The 21,959-nt window shown below is 33.8% G+C and overlaps 1 protein-coding gene across 1 annotated transcript in view; it reads right to left on the bottom strand.

Annotated features, from left to right (window-relative positions):
* Window positions 1-5,566: 5,566 nt before the first annotated feature.
* LOC125072326 (cyclin-dependent kinase inhibitor 1-like) overlaps window positions 5,567-21,959 on the bottom strand; it is a 32,684-nt gene continuing 16,291 nt past the window's right edge. Inside the window, exon 3 of the mRNA XM_047682930.1 lies at window positions 5,567-8,267. Coding sequence (XP_047538886.1) covers window positions 8,122-8,267 — 146 coding nt within the window. The 3' untranslated portion in view covers window positions 5,567-8,121. The remainder of the gene's footprint in view (window positions 8,268-21,959) is intronic.

Genomic DNA, 21,959 nt, shown 5'->3' with positions numbered 1-21,959 from the left:
GGTTTAAGAATATAAAAAAATGTGTTACTCTGATAGTCTTATATCCTTTAATTTAATTTTCATTAATTTGTTATTAATTAATACGTTTTATTTGCGGAATTTTTGGGGTTTATTTTAAGTGTATTAACAAATGTATTGTTAACTTTATTTGAATGTATTCTTTCCTAGTTTGTATAGGACCAGCTTTTATCGTTTATCGTGAATTATTATTGCCTTATTAATTAAATGTTAAGCGTATGTCTACATGGGGCATATTCGATCTATAAACATAAAACAAATGCTATCAGTCCGTCTTTTCTGTGATTTTTATCGATCGTAGTACTTTGAAAAATTTGATTATTGTAAATTTGGGTTGTTGCAATAAATTTTAACTGAAAACAAATTAAATGCTAATAGCTGGACGTAATCATGCCCCGACTGTATGATTATTTAGTTGTAGTCTGTTTCCTCAGCTGTACGCCCCGTAATGTTAAAACTATTGACAATAATAATGTAACGGCCGACATGATGTACAAATACGACATATTTGTAAGTTGTTTTACTAATTTCTTTTTCAATATGTTTAAGCGCGAGGACCGCGATCACTGCTTTAGTTCGTACATCACCCCCAAACGCACATTTGTGTTTTATTTTTTATTGATTTCACTGTGATTCTAATGAAACTACTAAAATATTTTTTATATTTAATTACACTTCTCCGTATAAATTAATTTAAGGCTACGTTTGCTATTTAAATGATTTCATGTAACCTTTGAACTATACGTACCTGTTGGTACGAGCTGAGAGCTAATTATATATAATAATGGGTATTTTATGTTTTAATTTTAGTTTGTAGGCGCTCGTGTCTTTGCAGGCGGTGAACCATTAACATAACTTAAATTTGGTGATCAGGGGCTAGCACTGATGTTGCTTAAGGTTTCTCTTCATTAATAATCACATAGTTATTATGAAAGAATTATTGTAAATAAACATCCAGATACCCCTTTTTATTTTACTTTTATTTTTTGTTCCTTTTCCTTTATTTACGTTTGTTTTTTTTTTTACTTTATTATTTGGGCCTGTCTAGAATTATTTATTTTTACACAGATTGTAGCATTGTGGTCTTTCACGCTCTCCAATACTGCATATAAAATACTAGTAGTTGAATATTGCGCCGCATATTTATACCTTAACACATTTGTTATAAAGGCCATGGTCGCCTGGCCTGCGTCCGTAGTCGCGTGGCCCTCTAGTCAATAGTGGCGAGCGACGCCTGAGCTGCTGTCTCGACAATAACCCAGTGTCAGACAATAATCATTCTTATTATTTGCCTCTTAGTAGTCAGTTCCGTTCGCCCCTTATTAGTGACATAGTTAACTACATTCTAGAAGTTTAGAATATTCAGCGATTCATAAACTACATCATTCTTGTTGCGGAAAATCTACAAAAGTATGAGTAAAAATCATTTCGTATATATGGAACAAAAATAAATAATACCACTTACGATTGTGAGAATATGTACTTCTTTTAATTCGGGATGAAAAGTGAAATGAGTAGTGGTTGCATTAAAATAATACATATTTTGAATGATATTCACTACAATTTAATATGTGTAAAAATTATAAATGTATTAGTGACAAATCGTAAAATTTTAGTTATTCGTTAGTATTTATAAATAAGTTTAATGAGAGATTGGTAAGTTATTGATAAATGTTCATTTTAGAATTTAAATTTGATATTTAATAACAAACTATTTATCATTGATGTACCTTAATATTGACTGAATGTTACCTACTCTAAGTGCTTAGAAGCAGCTTTTTAAGAAACCGTTTACTAGATGTATGCACTTATTAGTAGGCTCAGTGAAGTGATTTTCTACGATTCATTAAATACGTGCACTTTTTCTGATATAAAAGGTATAATATTACGATTATGACTGCCTCCGAACCACGATAACTTCTGAATAATGTGGTCAAAATGGTGTTGTATTGATTTTAAAATAATATTTGAAAAGTTTTAGCATAAAAGAAACAATATCAAAGACAGATCAAAACGCCTGCGGTTTTAGTAAAGGCATCGTTTTACAGGGGGACGAAAGTCGTTCACAATATAATAAGGTATTTCTGGCAATCACAAGTCTGATCTCAGGTACGTTGTAGTATTCGATAGGTAGTGCGCTGCGGATCCTAGCTCTATTCTAGTTGTAACTTTTATATATTCGACGTTCTATATCTACCTAATAGGTATGTGTGATAATAAAGTTAAGCTTTCAACTAGATGAAGTACAATGAATTCTAATGTTTATCTCATAGGCCAATGTTTATAAATATTATTTTTACACTGTCTATTAATATAAATGTGATTTTGTCTGTAGATTGTAACGTCTTAGATTATTGCGCGGTCCAGTTCGTCGATATATCTCTAATTCAATTTCAGTAAGTAATAAGCTACGCTCCGGTATTTAATGTGTAAACTAAACTAGGGATATGTAAAAGTTTTTTAATTCCATGTTTACAATATCTCGATACGTCACGATGAAGTTAATAGTTTTTCCAATGCTTTTCACTGTGTTTATATATACCAATAGCGTTAAGGTTCAAAATCGTATCACAAGTCTGTTCTTACCAAAATATTTTGCCGTCCAAGTTTCGTACCTTTTCGCGTACGACAGACAGACAGCTGGACTGCTCTATTTACTATTTAACATATTTAATTTTGAATTACAATTCATATTTCGACACCAAACCGATTTTTAAAATTCTATATTATATGATTAAGTATTTTATATTCATATAGAGCTTATAGAGGGTTTAGGGCTGTAGTCGAATTAAAATAAGCTGTGAACTGAATGTCGAGTCGTACCCGTGTATAGTATGTCCTTGCAAACATTACGTAATATATATAGTTTTCTGAACAAATTTTAAACGCAATTTAATCATAACTAAAACTTGTAATCAACAGCAAGAAGTCATTAAAAAACATAAGGACCGATTTCTGTAAAAAAAAATGCGTTAATCACCATATTGCAACGTTCGCATTTTCGCAAATTTAATACATGTACGTACGACTCAGCAATCAAGTCACTGAACCCAAATTATATCAGGGAGATGTTAGTGTAGAGGCTTTTCGTCTTAATTAACTTATCAAAGATTTATAAAAGCTATGGGTGTAGTGTTGAACGCATAGGTTAATATATAATGTAATGTTGTTTTATTAATTTTCACTCGAATATGAATATACAACAGGTATTTTAGTTACAAAAAATATGAATCTAATGTTTCAAGCACGTAACAAGTGCAAAGTGTGAGCACTGGCGAAATTATTTTCATTCGTAATTCGGTCGACACCTTTCAACTTTCTCATAAAAATTATCTTGAAATATAAAACTTTCTTCCAATCTAATACATACTTAAATGTTAGGGCTACGGCTGTATGTTAATTTTGTATCAACATTATTAAAATTTGTTAATAAAATATTTCTTAAAAGTGTTTTAAAAAAAATTAACAGTTACTCATTAATTTAGATACATTTGTATATTTAACAAATTTAAGATTTCATGTCGCCTTTGCTATTAGATGACGCCAGTCTAGATAGAATATCTAAAAGGATTATATCTGTAAAATGTGATTTAAATGTCCAGATTATTATTCGATATTTGCTGTCTTCTATATTACATACGTTTAAGAATATCCTATTAGCGTCCAGTGAGATTTTGTCTATCAGTGTCTAAAATTATTGTGATGCGAAATAGCGCGTCGCAAACGTAATTACCTACACCTATTTATGCTAGAATAGATTCAGTAAATGTAGGTCTCCGACCAAATTAGCTGGTAATTTAAATATACTTATCTCGGAACACAAATATTATAAAGTCGGTATTCGTACGCTGTGAACTAGCACTGTATGTAGGATGGGGGGAAATTAAAGTACAAATTTATCAATCGTTCCCCAGTCTCGAACGCTTTAAGCTCTTTTCTTATATACTTAGTAATATATAAGATAAAGACGTTGCATTGAAATCGTTTTGAATGTTAAATAAATGTCGTATTAGATGAACTCGTAAAGTTTCGATTTTTATAATTTGCAAATTTCAGTGATACATAAAATGTTTAAAAATTTGTAAAACCTAACCTCACACGATTTATAAATTATTTGTTAATCACTTAAATGTACTAGATTTGTGGTAGCATAGTTGAATATCGGTGACAGGATCACGTTTTCGAATTAAATCGTAATTTTATAACAATTGATGTGCCTAAGTGTAATACTCTATTGTAAATGTATATAATATAATGAGTAGTTATATTTATTTCAAGTCCTCGGACTGAATATTAGCGGATCGACGCCGTGTTAGCTATATATAATGTTTCGTGTTTATTGCATGTTGGTTCAGAAGTGTTTTAAAGACAATAACTTCTCATTTGCTCCAGTCGGTGACGTACACAGTGCCAAGAGTAACCACTACAATAATCTGTACGGCTATCCATCTGTATGAAAAATACCAAAAATATTACGACTAATGTGCTTCTTAAAACGCGCTGTTTAAGTACCTGTGTTAATTTTTATTGAGATTGATAGCAATTATTATTGTTAATTTTGTCTGTCTGTAAAATGTACGCCACTGACTGTAGTCCCTGATGTGTAATTGCTTAATGCATTTGAATATAATTAAATTTTGATCTACATAAGCGTCTAAATTTTTACTGCATTGTAATTTGTAATGAGCTACATTTTACTATATTTTTTTCGTTCGGTATTTGTCAATTTAATTTTAACACTTCAGAATATATTTGTACTGACTAGTAGTAGACTGTTTTCTATTCAAAAATATAGTCTTACTTTAACACGATAAAATTGTTGTGGACACGTAGTTTGATGTCATGACTCATGGTATGTTAGCTTAGAGATTACCAAATTTTTATAGCACGCCACAGGATTTTTTGCATTTCCAATTATTGTACCTAGTCAGTTTATTTTGTATCGAATGTTTGAATCGTGGACGTTGACGAACACGCCGTGTTTATGGTGTACGAGTGACGAGCTATTGTATTTTATCATCTGTACTCGCCGCGTACACGAATATAATGGGTATCGGTAGTTATGTAGACTTGATTGTGATATCAATAAACATTTTCATACGAGCATCCAATGACTGTTTCAATCATAACCCTTTCCTTATTTTTTGCGCTCGCTGGCTCTCAACGAGTGGTCGCAGGTTTGAATCGAACGCTCTACGGGTGAATGGAGTTTTATTTATTGTTTTCTCACCACATATATTTTTAGATTAAAGATTTTAATCACAATTCATTGGAATTGCTAATGGTTACATATTATTCCTTAGTAAATATATATAAGTGTTATATTATGAAGCAAAATTGTTTGGAAAATAATTCACTGTATAAATGTGTAAAAAAATGCTTAAATACACTCCAAATTTAAATTGAATACCTTTTTTATGAATTTTTTTTTTAAAACTAAGGTCTATAATACAATATATATCACTGAGCAAAATTGTTTGGAGAAACAGTTATTTTTAGTAATGTTTTTAAAGTAAGGTCATTGAGGATAGAAAAAAAAAACAACAAATACCGTATGAAGTAAGTTTTTTTAAAACTAATTTTAAGTTTTATACATTACACAATATAATGATATGGAACTCGATACACTATAAAACATTAATTAGACAACAGTGGCCGAATATTTACAGAATCGGGCGGCGGGGTTTCCGCCGCGAGACATACATATTGAAATAAACGTGATACATATGGACATAAAACTATTCGGCTCGGACTCTCAAGCAGTTTTGCCTCTGGAGCTTTATTCTTTAATAATTCGCAATATATATTTCTCGTATCCCAAGGGCTCGCTGACTGTTATTTTCCGCTTAATAAATACACATGTGTGCGCAATATGTACAGTGCCGCGAGTCTACCGAACAGCCAGCGGACTCGAACAGACTAAATATTCAGTCAAAATTTACACAAATCATACATTAAAAAAACTTTATATATTAACAAAAAAAATAAAAATTATATTTGATGTATTAAATTATTTCTCATTCTCTTTGATCAGCCAGGGATACAGTTTTTGTAGTTACTCAAGTTTCCTAACGTCATTTTCAGTAACTAACACTATTTTAAACAAAATATATTTATATATATTTATATATATATATATATATATAATATGACAAATTGCATACAGTAAAATTATGTTCTGAGATCATATTTAATACATCACAGGTGTTAAAGAGAATATATTAAATTAAAATTATAAGATCGAAGTGCTTTCTGTGTCCGTGTCCAAACCCTTCAAACGAATACAATCTCTTTACCTACAAAGAACAACATCGTACCCGCCGTGCGACGGACGTACGACATTCGAATAGAATTTTTAAACAATAAAATTATATCAAACACTTGCGGTGTAATCTCTTGAACAAAAGCCTTCAAGGTTACAAATATTCGTCCAAAAACTGCTGGTTTCCGGGCAACTATTTCTAACACATTTCAATAACAGTAGGTGTCTTAAACAATATCGAATTTTAATATGTAATTATTTTTGTGTATAAATCAGTTGGTACTTATGAATAGCGTGTATGTATATGTATGTATGTCGCGTCTGTTTCAGAGATCACACGTAAACACAATTCATAAAATCAAGAACAACGTCAAACTTTATAAACAAGTCATATTCAACCGAACAGCACGTAATGATTATAAACGCGACCTGGAGCGGCACTTTAATATTCTCTTAACATCGTCCAACCGTTAATTCATTTATAATTTCATTTAGTCTAGTCAGACCCACCCAGAGTTTTCACTTTGGCAGAACGCACCGGCATTCGGATGCCGATACTAAAACATAAAACCTAACGAATTTAATCGTAAAAATGAATGAAAATGAGTGTCTTTTAAATATTCCACCGCGACCCTTCGACCTAAACAGACGTGAATTTGTACTTTAATAAAGGGATCGCGGTCTCTATCGTAATATTGAAAAAAAATTTAGAGGTCCAATCGAAACAATAATTAATTAATTAATCATAAAGATATATTCCATTAAAATAAAACAACAAAACGAATACGCTTACACTTTAAAAGTTATAGATTGAACTCTTATTCAAAACACAAATACTCAACGTTTCATTATAAACATATTCGTATCTACTTTAATATTAAATTGGCAATAATTATGTTACGGTGAGGTAACGAGACAATCCTTTGAGTATTTGTATTTCATTAAATCTAGCTTGCTTCTTAATGTTTAATGAACTTTGGTGTCCTTGCAGCCACCGCGTCGGCCGCGGAGGTTGCAAGGACAGTTTAATTTTCATTCAACGAAATACATCGAGAACTCAACCGCGTCAGTGAAAATTTAATTTCCACGGGGCCGTGGTTGGTTTCCCGAGGCGCTAACGATTGTGACCTTCGTTGTAAACGTTTGAATTAATGCGTGTATAAATTAGCTCCGAATATTTATATATCTTGGTACCTTAAACCGAATACTAAACCTATCTCTACGACTACTATAACTTAATTTATTTGTCAAAGAGATCATAATAAACTTATAATTAATTGTCACATAATATAAATATATTGCCCGGGACTAAATATAAACATTACTGCAAGTTGTGAAATATCAAATGTTTTTGCCTGATGAAATTGTTTTTGAGCAAAATCTGAAAGAGCTTGTGATGCTTCGAGTGACATTATCGGGTCGTAGTATATATTATTAAATCATATGCTATTATAAATGTCTGAAACTATCTTACAAATTACTTAACGTTATTATATTGTTCTTCAATGCGATTGCATCATCGACAATCAAAATAAATTAAGAGATATAAAATAAATTTGCACAATTGCCTCACAGGACCCGCGCGGATCGAACGACGCCATGATACGTGGAAAAAATATTCAAACATGATCTGAGGTAAATCCATTATCCAACTGAAGTCCTTTGACGCGACACCCCGTCCCGCGACCTCGGCTCCCCTCGGCCGATGTTTGTTCTATTTATGACAATCTAATATTACTCCTTGTTAACATTTCCAGCGTTCGTTTCATGTGAGCTGCCATTCGACATGTTTCTTCCTGTGGCTCCTGGCGTCCGATCGTGGCGGGGCTGGCGCCCGCGGCCTAGCTGGTGCGCTTGAAGTGCGCCTGCGCGAGCCTCGCCACCTTGGGGGGGCGGATGTGCGCGCCGTGGCCGCATTCGTGCTTGTGCTTGTGCGCCGGCGATTTCTTCCCGCTGGTCGGTAGCCGCTTGCGGGGTTTCAGGAAATCTGGAAATAAAAAATATATTTGTAAATCACGTTTGTCGAATATGCCTGGAATGAGTGACTTCGGTCACATGTAAAGGTTTCATTTAATATTATTATTTTTGTTAAATTAAAATATATGCAGCGGGTGTGTGCAGGGTAGGGGCTTAGAAAAAAATATACATTTAAAAAACGTAAAAGTAGAACGCATGCATTATTAGTTTTTTTTAAGCAACTTATGCATTCGAAGTGCTCGTAAAATCTCCCGAAGGCGGGGCAGCAGCCGAGTGATTTGGGCCAAATTTTACGACCTCAAAAACTGGAGTTTCGTTAAGACCCGGATGGCTGTTCATAAGACCCTTGCAGTTGACATTTTTACGACTCCATCCGTAGGGATAGAACCGTAAAAGAGTCCCACTAGCGCACTTAATGCACCGAATTCTTTTTAAAATATATCTCGGAGCATTTGTGATTTTGAGAAGCATAACATTAATAAATATAAAAATTTTACGATCACTTTACTGCTGATTAATCTGTATTGTAATGGCTGCGACTGTTGTAGGTTACATGTAACGTCTATTTTACAGAACGTCGTGTAAATTTCAAAGTTCATGAGCGTCGAGATTAGATAATGCGTACGTTGGAAATATGCGAGACATTGAACCTTGGTCTTGGTCATCCGTGCTTATGTTTCCTAGTATTTAACAGTAATATTTGATTACCTATTGTACTAAAAACATACATACATCTATCTAAAATAACTAAGCGTAATTCGATCGATGTTGTGTACAAAAACGGCATGGCAACATCCGATCTGCTTGCTGAAGGTCAAAAACATTGATTGCCTTCGTCTCCTCTGACCACGTGGTTGCCCAACGTACTACGCTTGTTAATGTGATAAGAAATACTATGTCGTACATGTAAAGTTGTAATATTCATAATCATATAAAACGTTATAAAGTAATAATCGTCGTACGTCAGTAATCAAGGCTAATTTTATCGAATGTTTTATATTTTGATCGAAATCTTTTATGGTCAAAACTAATGTCCTTGACTAAAACAATCTCGATAAGGAAACTGTGATATTAAACTTGTACATACATAACACGTTGGAACCAGTTTATATAACGGCTGAAGAAAATATTTTCGTTGAAATCACTGCTAAAAAACTATGGGGCGTCAGTTTGTGCAATCGGGAACTATATCGATGACGTCATGGCCATCAAGGCCGACTGGTGACCACGAGGTCTGTAATGTTGAATAAAGATTTCCCGCCAAAATTACACAAACCGCGTGTTCGATTTTCAATGAATATGTTATTAATATATTCACTGAAGTCAACCTAGTAACTTTACGGATGTTTGAAGCACATTAAACATTTAAATTATGTGATTATATAATTGAAAACGTGTTAGAGAAAAAGTAACCTCTAATTCTAAATACGCTTCAGATATATATATATATTTAATTCTTTTATAATTTTGCATTCATATAAGAGCAAACAAACTCATTAAATTCGCTTGCCTGATGCAAACAACGAGAAAAATACTTTCACAAATGTTACGCAATAGTTTCCCGCCAAACGTTCAATGAAGCATTTCGCGCCATTTTCTCACTAATATAATGCGACCGATTTGCAGAGCGCGCTCACGATATGAGATTAAATCTACTGTAGTTTCGTATGTGTTTCGTCGGTCTATAAATGCTTACATTGGGTTCGCGTAAACATGCGGGTGTATGCGTAAACAAAATGGCCTTGGAGATCGTGCGCGTGCGCCGAGCGTGGTCGTGTCGCGTCGCTTCTATTCAAAACTCACACATAGTTATCACTGCTTTGAACATTATCAAATTTTATCATTTGCAGACTAATACAACAGCTAACGTGATCTAATTTTAAATATTATGACCATGTGTTTTAGTAATGGACGAGTTTTAATTGTTAAATTTTGTTAAGTAACATTGGGTGTTTTTCCTTTTACTTTTGTTGAATTGAGTACAACCTGTTTACACATATGTCACTTAAAATATTTGTTAGTAGCAGTGTTTAGTTTACAAGTGACTTTAATACGACAGCTAACTCTTTATTGAGTTACAGGAATACCTCGGTTATTTTGGGCGACCTAAATATCTACATGGCACGACGGGCAGCGCACGACGCGGCGACGCTTGTTAGTTATGTACTTTATAATATTTTACTACATAAAACGAATATTTCACTTTAAGAGTAGATAATATAATCGCTGTTTTATTGTAAACTTTTCGCACAACTCGTGTACAAAGTAAAAATAAAGAAAAAAATTCAATTTTGTTAACTAAAGATAGGTAATTTAAAATATAATGAAATAATAAGAGAAATATCTTCGCTTGGCAACAACTGAAGTACTGTGACTGTAGTTTTAAACAATGCACGAATGCTGCGCACGCGCATCGAAGGCCGCGTCTGCTGGAGAGACATCCGTCGTAGTCGTTCTTACCCGAGTTGAATCTTTTATGGCAAATGATAAAAAATGCATATGAAAATTTAAATATCTTTATGATATAGACACGAAACGTGCAGCGCTCATCCTGAGAAGCATCATATTATCTCACTGGTCACGTTTCTATCACTATCGTATCTCCGGACTTCAACGAAATAGTTTCGTATTTGTCGCTTTCCCTCCATTTTTGTCGCACGTATGCAAAATATGTAAGAAGTAACACGCAATCTGCGTTTAGTGACTAAAACGTGTAACACACGGAAGCGCTAATTTCAACAACCAATCAATCTTTTGAATTCCACCTGCACGAGTGCTTTACATTTTCAACTAAATAAAATAACAAAAGTTACTGCATTATATTGTGCCCTCGAAATCACTGCAAAATTTCATGAGGAGGGAAAAATGTTTAGCTGCTAAATGCTGGGCCAAGCGATGTTGCTGCAGGCTCGTGGGAATGACGAATGAGCTTCTGGTCACGATTCAAAAAAAATGTTGCTGTGTAGTTGTCTTTTTGGTACGTTTAATACTTTAAAGGCATACTCTAGACGTATCATTAGTCAGGTCCATCGCGTGTGAAAAGTTGTTTCAACAAATAGGGGATGACGTATGTGGTGTAAACGGCCGTAATAATGAATACACGTGAATAAGACGACGATAGACTGCGCCCACGCGCTCTCGTCGTCCTCAAGACTCGTGTATTTCGAAATATATTTTTTAAACGCGGGCAATTTTACAAACATTTCTAACAATCTGTGGAGCTCGATACTGGTTTAATGACGTATAGCTCCCAAACAAGTCTAAACTTGATCGTGCGCGTCCCGTGCTCGCTACACTTGCTACACGTAATCTCGTCGGTAGGTGTGTATAGTGATCGTAAGGGGGTGGGGGGAGGGGGACTTATCGAAAAAAACGGGCGCGGATTTGTCAGGCGTAGGCGGCGACTGCGCACCGCAACCAAACAGGTTAGTCGCCTCGTTGCCCTAGCGCATACTGACGTTTTTTTCTACATTATGGCACAGGGTTACTATCATTGCTAATATTTCAGACCTAATTAATTCCAAGATTTAATAACAAGTTTCAACATAATTTATAAATATAACATTCACATGAATAATGTAGTTTACAGAATACCTTGCATAACGAGTTATTAGCTTTGATAAAGTTACATACGAGAAGTATCATACATCTAGTTTTGGCAGGAAACATAATTGTTATGGCAATGACGGCTAGATAGCGAAACGGGAATGCCACTCGCTTGCATTGTGATTACGAACCAGTTCCCAAATATCTAGGTCAAGTGAAAGGCGATTCGATGTCAAAACGCCTGCTTATTGCGGATACATTGCGTTACGCGACCAACACACCAACGACTTTTTCTTCCTTCATGACTATAACTGAATGTTTTAATCAGTCATGCTCAATGTAAAAATAAATTGATTCAAATATGCTGTTCGTATTTGTGGCGGATGAACGTGTTTTTAATCAGTGGACAGCCCTAAACAAGTAGTCTAGCACAACTGGACGTTCAAGATAAAAAGAGTTACAAAAAGCAATCGTGTGCAGCTCGAATATCCGTATATCGTCGTTGTATATATATTATATCTGGTACGCAGCTACTGGTTTTGAGACGTGGAAGCCTAAACAAACAAGCGACAGGCAGGTAGCGGGCATTGTATCCCTCTTAACATTTGTCCAATATTATCTGATATAGTTTATTTAAATTGTGGTCACTGTCATCTTTTTTATTTGTCTCGTCTTGACGAGAGGGCCTTTTGTTTTATCGCTTGGAATAAAGATAGCGAGCGTGACAAATATACTTCCTCGGCTTTCTCGAAAGATTTACTCGACGTAAAAGACATTTCGATTTATGATCTTTCGCATACATAGTAGTTACAAAATGTCGAGAATTCGATTTAAATAAAAGCTGATGGGCGAAATAATAGTTTAATTAAACTTAAATTTCCGTCAAAATAAATTATATCGTGCATAAACAAAGCTCTCGCAGGAAATACCATTGTAATCATTATAGAGCTCGGCCAAGTGAGTCACGGGACGCGTCCAGGTTTGTTTATTAGCCCATTTACTCAACGTAGCGGTGATGTTGTGCAAACAATAGTTACCTTCTCCTTACTTTCGTTTTCGTGTGCCGTTTAAACACTTTCAATATAGAATTAATTGTATCGTGTTAATTTTATCGCAAGCAATAAATATGTCATTATTCTATAAAAATACGATTTAAATTTTTTTTACTAGCTGTTGTAAAATATACTTAAAATGCATGCTATTAAATAGATCAAAATTACAACGTACAAGCTATCTGGTATCAAACAGGTAATTCAGACAAGTCTAGAAGCCTGTCTTGTTCGCTGCAATTATTCAGATTTGATCTCTTAAACAGGATGTCGTAAATTGGATGTTTCGCAGCATTGAATTCGAGTTGATACATCGAATTAGCGTTTTTGTCCGAGTGCATTTTTTGTTGCATTAGACGGACGGTATAAAATTAGTAAGTTACCTCTCACTTCAAACGAAAATAGGTTCGAAGATCAAAATAATTTGTAACAAATAAGGACTAAAATGGTCTGCTAAGTTAGTGTTCAGTTTACACGTTGTTGTCAATAATATCAACACCGAAGTGAAACATGTTTGCTTGGTTAGTGATTTTGCTTGCACTTGACAAAACCTTTGAAATTGATTTATAGCTTGACCGAAAGACATACACGGGTTTATGTGACGTATATCGTACCTACGTTTAATTTTAGACCAGAGTAGGAATTTCATGAATAGAAAGATTGTGGAATGTTGATCGACTTACGTAACAGACGTCTTTGAAACTAGAATATCAGCATCATACATGTATTCGATTAAATCGATAATAAACAATCGCCGCGCAAAATATAAAAGTAATACAGTATCAATGATCGTAGTTTATTCAGAAAGCGCATAGAAACTAGAGATAAACGTCGTCGTAACTGTGAAAGTAAGTGAGAAGGAAGCCATTGTTGCGTGTCCAAGTGGTAAACACAGTGAATGGCGAATATCTAATGACGCACCGTGTAATGGCGCTGTTTATTTATCAAACTAGCAAGCCTTACAAACTTTTTTTTTGTATAATTAGACAAATGTTATATTTAGAATAGTTTGAAACTGAGTGGCCCAGTAGCTAAAACATATGAATCTTAACCGAAGGTAGCTAGTTCAAATTCAGAACAGCACCAGATTTTTATATGCTTTTTTAGCATTAGCAGCCCGTAAATGTCCCACTGCTGGGATAAAGGCCTCCTCTCCCTTTGAGGAGAAGGTTTGGAGCATATTCCACAACGCTGCTCCAATGCGGGTTGGCGGAATACACGTGGCAGAATTTTTTTTTTATATGCTTAAAATGTGATAATTTTTTTTTATTAATATCTTCTCTTGTTTTAGCATTGAAAAAAATATGCATGAAAATCAGCCACATAGCCCACTTTGGAACATCGTTATATCTTCAAAACCTTTAGAGAGCTTTAAACCAGTAGTGTGACATTTAATAAGTTTGAAAATAAAATTTGCAGTACTTTATTTGTAACTGAAAAGTAAAATTTATCAGGAGCCGAAACCGATACATCAATAGATTGTTAAATCTTTAATTAAATACAGATAACCAGAATTATACCGACGTTTAAAAAAAAACAAATATAAATCACAAGAACGTGATGAAATATTGCTCAGCTTTCCGAGAAAAAATTAAAAAAAAAAGAAAACAAATTATAATTATTTACCAGATTTCTCTAATGTTACCTGTGGGTGTTACGGGAGGTTCAACGACCTGACTAGTTAGGTTCTAGGAGCAGGTGTTCGACTTGGACATCTCGTTTATTACATCGAATCGCTTTAGATCGAATGAAAAAGTTTTATAAGCCACTTTCGTGTATAATAGCATTTAAAATGGTTACTTCTAATCGTATTGATTTAATTTATAACGTAAGGTCCGGGGATTCGTATTATAACGTCCCCAATAGTAATACATTTTTATGACCCAAGACGACCGTAACCATTTTAATAAATTGTTTTTTATAAGATCTTAATTATAGTCGAATGGCGTTTTAGAATTAATGAGATGATATGCCCATAATATAATGTATAAATGTTTGTTAGTTGAAACAGTAAAAGGTATTATTGCGCTAATGAAAACGTATTCAGAACATTGAACAACGTTTCCATTGAAAACAATCATTCGGAGAGTAAACGTGCACAGTAAACGAATGAGGAGCCTTAATGAATGGCTAATAAAGAACACCCGGTGGGCGGCAAGTTCAAAGCAAGGTGGGGAGGTACGGACACAGCAGCCGTGTATGCGCGGGCGCATCAGCCAGAGGCGATCAAAGCGCCGCCATTATCAGCCACTTGAACTATCATGGATGGCTCTCATTTTGAGGTAGCTACCGGCGTACACAGTATCTTTATAATCTATATTCGATATTCGTTCTGAGTTTACAAACGCATTCCCATGAGGGGGTGCAGGTTTTTATTGCTAGGTAAAGTGTACGGGTGGCTTTTTATGATTTGTGTACAAACGCTTCTGTTAAACTTATTTATGAATGATATAGAAGACCCTTTGTTTCGGATAAGATTTAAAAATTGTGGAAAAAATTGAAGCATTTAACTTGTCATAAAATAAAATTTATGTATGCCATTTTAATTTAAGAATCAAAATCTAAATGAAATGTTTTACTATTACATTATTTTTACTTACAAACTACTCATCAAACATCCAAAAAGTTTTAACAGAATGATTATATTCGTAACATCCAATTGTGTTTTTGACGTAATTCTAGGTAACGTTAGTAAAGACCGACCAATTTGGACAAACGAAATTACAGCTCAAATAGAAACGGTTGGAGATTAAAACGGACACGCAATCTTTATTCCCATGGTCGTTAAAATTTTAAATACTTAGAAACAGGAGCCGAAATAGCTCTATAAATCGGGAATACAATGAGATCGATAATTCCAAAGACAGGTAACGGGTAAAACGGTAGCTAAGTAACTAAAGAACAATGTCTGTATTGTATAACGCATTATTCCGAGATCTGGGTATTGTTGTCAATGGAGACAAACGGGTTGGTGTCTGGACCACTTTAGATATAAACATTGGTTTATCTATGCTCAACAAGATGTAACGCATTGTGGAGATGACCTAAGGTGACTAAGTTCGACCTCTGGACCAAATTTGGGAACAGCTTCTGTTGTTCATCACACATTGTGCGACACAATGGATAGAAAAGATGGGATCAGAGAGGGGCGAAGCTGCTAAGTATTACACGAACAATAGACACAAAGACTGGTGTATGTTTACCCATGAATGTGGAATATAATGCACAATAGCCGATGCTATGCTAATAAGTTCGTACAACAGGTTCATACGACTATTCTCAAGATAAGTCTACGTGTATAACGAATTCGCGTTTCAAGTTAAATCGTGCATATTTGGGGAGAGATTGCTTGTAATCTCGTTTTTAAATGGTCTATTTAGACGTTTGCTAACTGTAATGGTGTTCTTTGTTAAGCAAATTAACTAAATTACATTCCTTTTGCTATTTTCTATTATGAATATTTCGTTGTAATGTAAAGTGGTTAATTAATTCTGGACTTCTTCACGTGAAGAGGATTTTTTACTTTCGATCCAATTTTAAAGCAGCTGATATTTGGGGAATATTGCTCATTTCGAATCCAAATGTCGACATTTGGTAGATGCAGCTATTTAAGCAATTATAATCGGTGTAGTGGTTTAGAAGTCCGGGGCACGGCATCTGCGGGCACATCTGGTGCGAATTAGCAACTCTCTCCGCGTATTAAGTTGCATCGCGCCGGTACTCGAGTTACTAGCTCAGTTCCATCATGCTAGGTTTACGGACGTGGAATTAAAAGCGTTTAACTTAATGGTCTCTCGAGATATCCCTTAAAATGCATAAGTGCTAAAGATTACGCTTATCTTAAGTGGCGAAGGCGAAAGCTTGCAATCTTTCAAATGAGTGGCGGTGATTTTTTCCTATTATGAACGTGTTTCGCCGCTTTGATCTCATTTAGGATTTTTTTTATCCCGTCTCAAAAAGAGGTTGAATTTTTAACGTGTAATTTTTTTCCGCTATCCGAGGACAGTGATTGCTTCACTAAGCTTTGGAGTCCATTAAAAAGTAATAAAAATTTGTATCCTTTTTTGTTACTAAATGCATTTTATAATATTTAGTAGTCAGGACACAGTTCATTGGAACGTCTATAAAAAAAGTTTAATCTGAGCAGATACAATCGACGTTGGCATGGAGCGCCGCGACCACCCGGTAGGTGTGATCTATTTCCTCAAAAACCTGTCTTCGTCACGATTTTTGATTATGTTTTAAAATCGTATTGTGCCAATAATCAACACCTTTCAACGTATACCCTCGCTTTATGACGATGAGAAATTAAATCGGAACCAATAAAACACGAACGGGACAATGAAATCGTAACTGTACAAAACTTTTCGTTAACTGTATAATTTTTCATAAATAATATTTTTACGACATTATTATGCGCGGCGCGTAAGGTTCTTAAAATTTTTACTAACTAACATTTATGAGCTGACCACTCGTTTGGACAAATTCCACATTTTAAAACGTGTGAAAGCAAAACATTGAAGGGTCGAGGTTGACACCAGTCATAAAATTACTATGCGTACGCGCAGACCGGGCGGGGTCGCATAGTAAAACGATTGGTCAAGCATTGATGGATCAAATAAAATGATTATTATTTAAGAAAAGGAATTATGAATATGGGTCAGCGACGGTCTTGGGAAAGGAAATGGTGTACTGAAGTTGTTACGAGTTTGTTAGTTACGAGTTATGAATAATCGAAAAGCAACTTGCGTAATAGGAGCTATGCAATTTGTATGCCACGATGATTTGGACACCGGATAGGATACATTTACATGTGATCGAATATATCGTTTGTCTAATAAATATTGACATTATTTATATGTCTTTCTACCATTATTGGGTGCTAATAAATAACAACACTATAAACAGAACTAATTTCATTTTGACGTGGGTTTAATAGGATCGTATAATGCAGACACAATTATCTTATAAATTTAATGTTAGATCTATAATAGAGTACTTTGAAGTAATGAACGCATTACCAGGAGATAGCTGTTTTTACCTACAGCTAGACCTTTACAGCTCACACTCGTCCTGCACGTGTATTGCAGTATAATCAATCTAACGGTACCAACTGTGTGTAATAGTTTCGACAAGACTTTAACAATGCAGTTGGTTAGCATCAAATCGAATACAAAATAAGAAAGTTAAAAACAATCGCGTTGGAAAATGTTTAAAACAATATTTTAATGAATGCACGTGTGTGTGTGTGATATTAGACAATTTAGATGTTTATCAAATTCGTGATGTGACCCGTGGGAATACGGGTCGCTGAAAACTGAACGGACCTGTTTGCGTATGCACATATATGCAAATATCGTGTGATTCGGATTTACACTGCTCGGATAAACTGGATCTTATCCGATTTAATATTAACTAATACTCGTTTATTGACTTTCGTTTCGTTTTAACCAGCCCCCACGACTTTATTTTTTTTTTAATTAAATTTAAAATTAGAATTAAAATTTTAAGGTGATATTAAAATATCGTAAGAACAAAAACAACACATTCGTTGTTTTTTTTTAATAGTAGCCTTTCCCACAAGATTGTAGTAAAATTTTTCGCATGTATTAATATTATTAAAAGCTTACCGTTTATAAATATCAAAACAAAACGTACCACAACATTTAAACTGTTAACACAAAACCATTCTTATAGTCTTATGTTTTAGGTTTAAATTGCTATTCACACAATTAATTTTAACATCCCGCTGTGTAACGTATAATGCAGAATAAATTCATTCCGTCTCAATAATTTAGTGTAATTGCATGATTACATTAATAATTATTTTGTATCGAATTTGCATAAAACAATAGTACTTAAAGGAATAGGACGTGAGACGCCTTAAATTATTCCTGTATTATAAAAGTGTTTTGGAGTGTAGCAATTAAAGGGTTTACGACGTCTATACGGGGATATATACATTTTATTGTTTCTGTAAGTCAAATAAATTCCTTGTTTCGATAGCGCTCCTTGAGTAATTAGTATGTAAATGTGTGCTATATATTTTATTGTTATTTATAACGGTCTCTTAGCAACATTGACGTTGGATAAACAAGAGTTTTGGAAATCTAATCTTAGCTCTTAATAATTTCTTTCTTTCTTAGCTTCAATGTTTCTAAGTATAAAAATACAAAATTTTAGATTTGAAACCTTTCGATTTAAATCTTCGTGGTCTAACCACTGGGTTGTCATCATTATGCAAAACGTAAAGCCGTTGGTCCAGAGCGATGAGCGCGATGGGATGGACTTCTCATGTGAACTATAATATTTGCCGTAGATGACTACTCATTCTTCATCAGAACATCACTACAAATTGCGATGCTGCTTTTAAATTACCACTTTTGCGAAACGTACGTAGTAAGTTAATATTCAATAAGACTGATAAGCTTCAATACTCTAACTTATTTTTATCAAAAAAAAAAAACAGTTGTTCTGATAAAAAAAATCCTCGTTTTAAGTATTACGATCGTGTCTTGTTTACGTTTAGTCGTTTACGACCTATGTCGTCCAAGGTTGCTGATAACGGTCAGTGTAACAACCGTATAATAGTTAAAATAAATTCATTTTCTACACTTATTTTTTGGACAGTACAGTTATGAAATGAAATATAACGTTAGCCTTGAAATTGTGCTAACGGTAATTGACTAATTGTAACCTTATTTTTATATGGAATTTAATGTTTGATATACGTTTTACATGGTGATTTAGGCTTATGATGGTCTAAATGTACAGCCATTTTTTTAATAATTTATCCATTGACTGTTCCTACATCAATTTTAATACAAACCTGAATTGTTCTACTATAGTATCTGAAAGAATCAATGTAGATAAAATTGTCTTTGTAACGCATTTTTTCAAGTTAAAAAAGTATTAATTATTGCTAAGAACATGATTGGTACATAAATTATATATTTATAACGAAACGGATGTTTGGGTTTTGTTTATCATTAATTGTTTAATGTTTTTAAATTGTAACAACAAGCAAATCATTCTAATACCTCCCCACACATGGAACTCTGTCAAAAACAAATATATGTAAAAATAAACAAAGAGCATTAATTTGTTAGCGTTTGAAATCACTGAGCGTGAGTTCCCACAAATTATGGCGCCGAAAATCTTTTATTACGAGAGGGTTGCAAGTGCTTTGATTAAAATAGGCAAAATAATAGACGGTATAGTATGGGAACTGATTTCGCTTTCTATGACATTTTGTGTTATAATCGTTGATATTTTTATTAGATTTAAGCCGCATAGTTAACGATTAACAGAGTAAGATAAACATATATAGGTATTATTATAGATAAACAGGTGATAAGTAATGATAAAATAGTTTAGTAACTATTTTTCTGTTAGTCAACCGATTTTTTGGGAAGCGTTTGACGAGACTTATTGTCAAACAATAAATGTTTTGGAAATAAGAGTAGAAAATATTTTTCTAAATATCTACTCTACAAAATATATAGAGTATTTTTAAAATGTGTATATTAAAGTTAATTCTGAAAAGTATTCGTGATGATCTCAAAATTTGACCTCAGTGTCGAACAACTCACGAGTTTAGGATTTAATTAATTTCATATGCTAACAGTTCTCATACATTTCCAATGTTTGTTGTTTCTGTGCAAACCCGTAACAATGAATTCCCGCCCACATCTCGCAGATGACAGATAACGTAAACAAATGTAAACGTTGCACACTGCGCATGCGCGAACAATATTTATCGAGGCATGCACTCTTCTGTAAACAGCCTAATATTGCATTATGTATAGAGTTCATTATTGCAAAGAAAAACTTATTAATTTGCAAGTTTCAACTTTTTTTTTATTGATTCTTATTTGCTAGTAGCACTGAAACAAATCGGTTGATAAACATAATAAATAAAACATTATAATAAGTTATCTAAACGTTTCTTTGCTTATATAGAGATAATAAAAAAAACTGTTCGTGATATTTAGAAAAAAAACATCTATGCACTAGACTTCTGATTTATTACATATGTATTATATATTTCGAAATGAGCCAGACGCGCAGTCGCCTCGCTGTAAATACACAATCAGTACAGCTAATATACCTACATATGTCATAATTTATGCGACAAATACTAAAAGACAATTTTATCAGTTTGACTACAAAATATATATGTAGATAATTTATGATTATCACTTGTTTTGATCGAATTATCTTGTAAAATTGCTTGTACAATTTCATTTTGAAATAATTTAAAATTCGAACGTCATTTTTTTAATAACCTACAAGTTGCCATTATAATATTATCGTAATATCTTTAGACTTTCTCAAACGACAATAGTGTAGTAACAATTGAGAGTGCAAGGTACTAGGGTAACAGTAACAAAGAAGAGATCTTTGACCCTTTGGCCCGGTTCCCTACTGAATGTCATGTGGGTCTTGCGAAATGCTTTGTCAGACCTGTTAGGTACAATTTGAGCAATAAAAGTCAATTACCTTTGTTAGACTTAATGGCTGCTGCGAGTGACAATAGATGACGTACCTATATAAAAACATTTTGCGCGGGTTTTTATAACACTTTTTTTTATACATACATTTGGAATTGATTCGAAATAAATATGATGATTTGTTTATTATAACACTTTAAGTTCTTTTATTAAATTGAATGAAAAGTAACATACGTAAACTCACCAATAGAAACCGCTAAGGTATTTTTCAACGACGTCATCAAAAGAAAGTAAGAACGTTTAGTTAGAATTTTTAAACACAGAAATTTACTTTTTCTTTCATTACCATTCATTAGTTCATTTTAACTGATTTCAAGAGACAATGTCTTTTGTGTCTGTCGGACACGTAACGGCTCTACCACGTGAGTTTTGTTTAAATCCCTTTCACGCGTACCGACCTTTAAAAAAACCTCAAACATACCGCTAGCATCAATATATATATATTATCTTGATTACACGTCAAATACGTTACGTTTTCCCCGAATGAAAAGTACATAGAACCGTTATATTTTTAATAAGAAAATAATTGATGTCAAAACCACAGCGAGAGAAAGCGCTGTATCACTGTAATTATCGCGCCCTACAAGACCAGCA

This window comes from Vanessa atalanta, chromosome 21 (genome assembly GCF_905147765.1).
Source record: "Vanessa atalanta chromosome 21, ilVanAtal1.2, whole genome shotgun sequence".
Lineage (NCBI taxonomy): Eukaryota > Metazoa > Arthropoda > Insecta > Lepidoptera > Nymphalidae > Vanessa > Vanessa atalanta.
The sequence above is the reverse complement of the archived record's forward strand: the minus strand, read 5'-3'. Positions and strand labels throughout refer to the sequence as shown.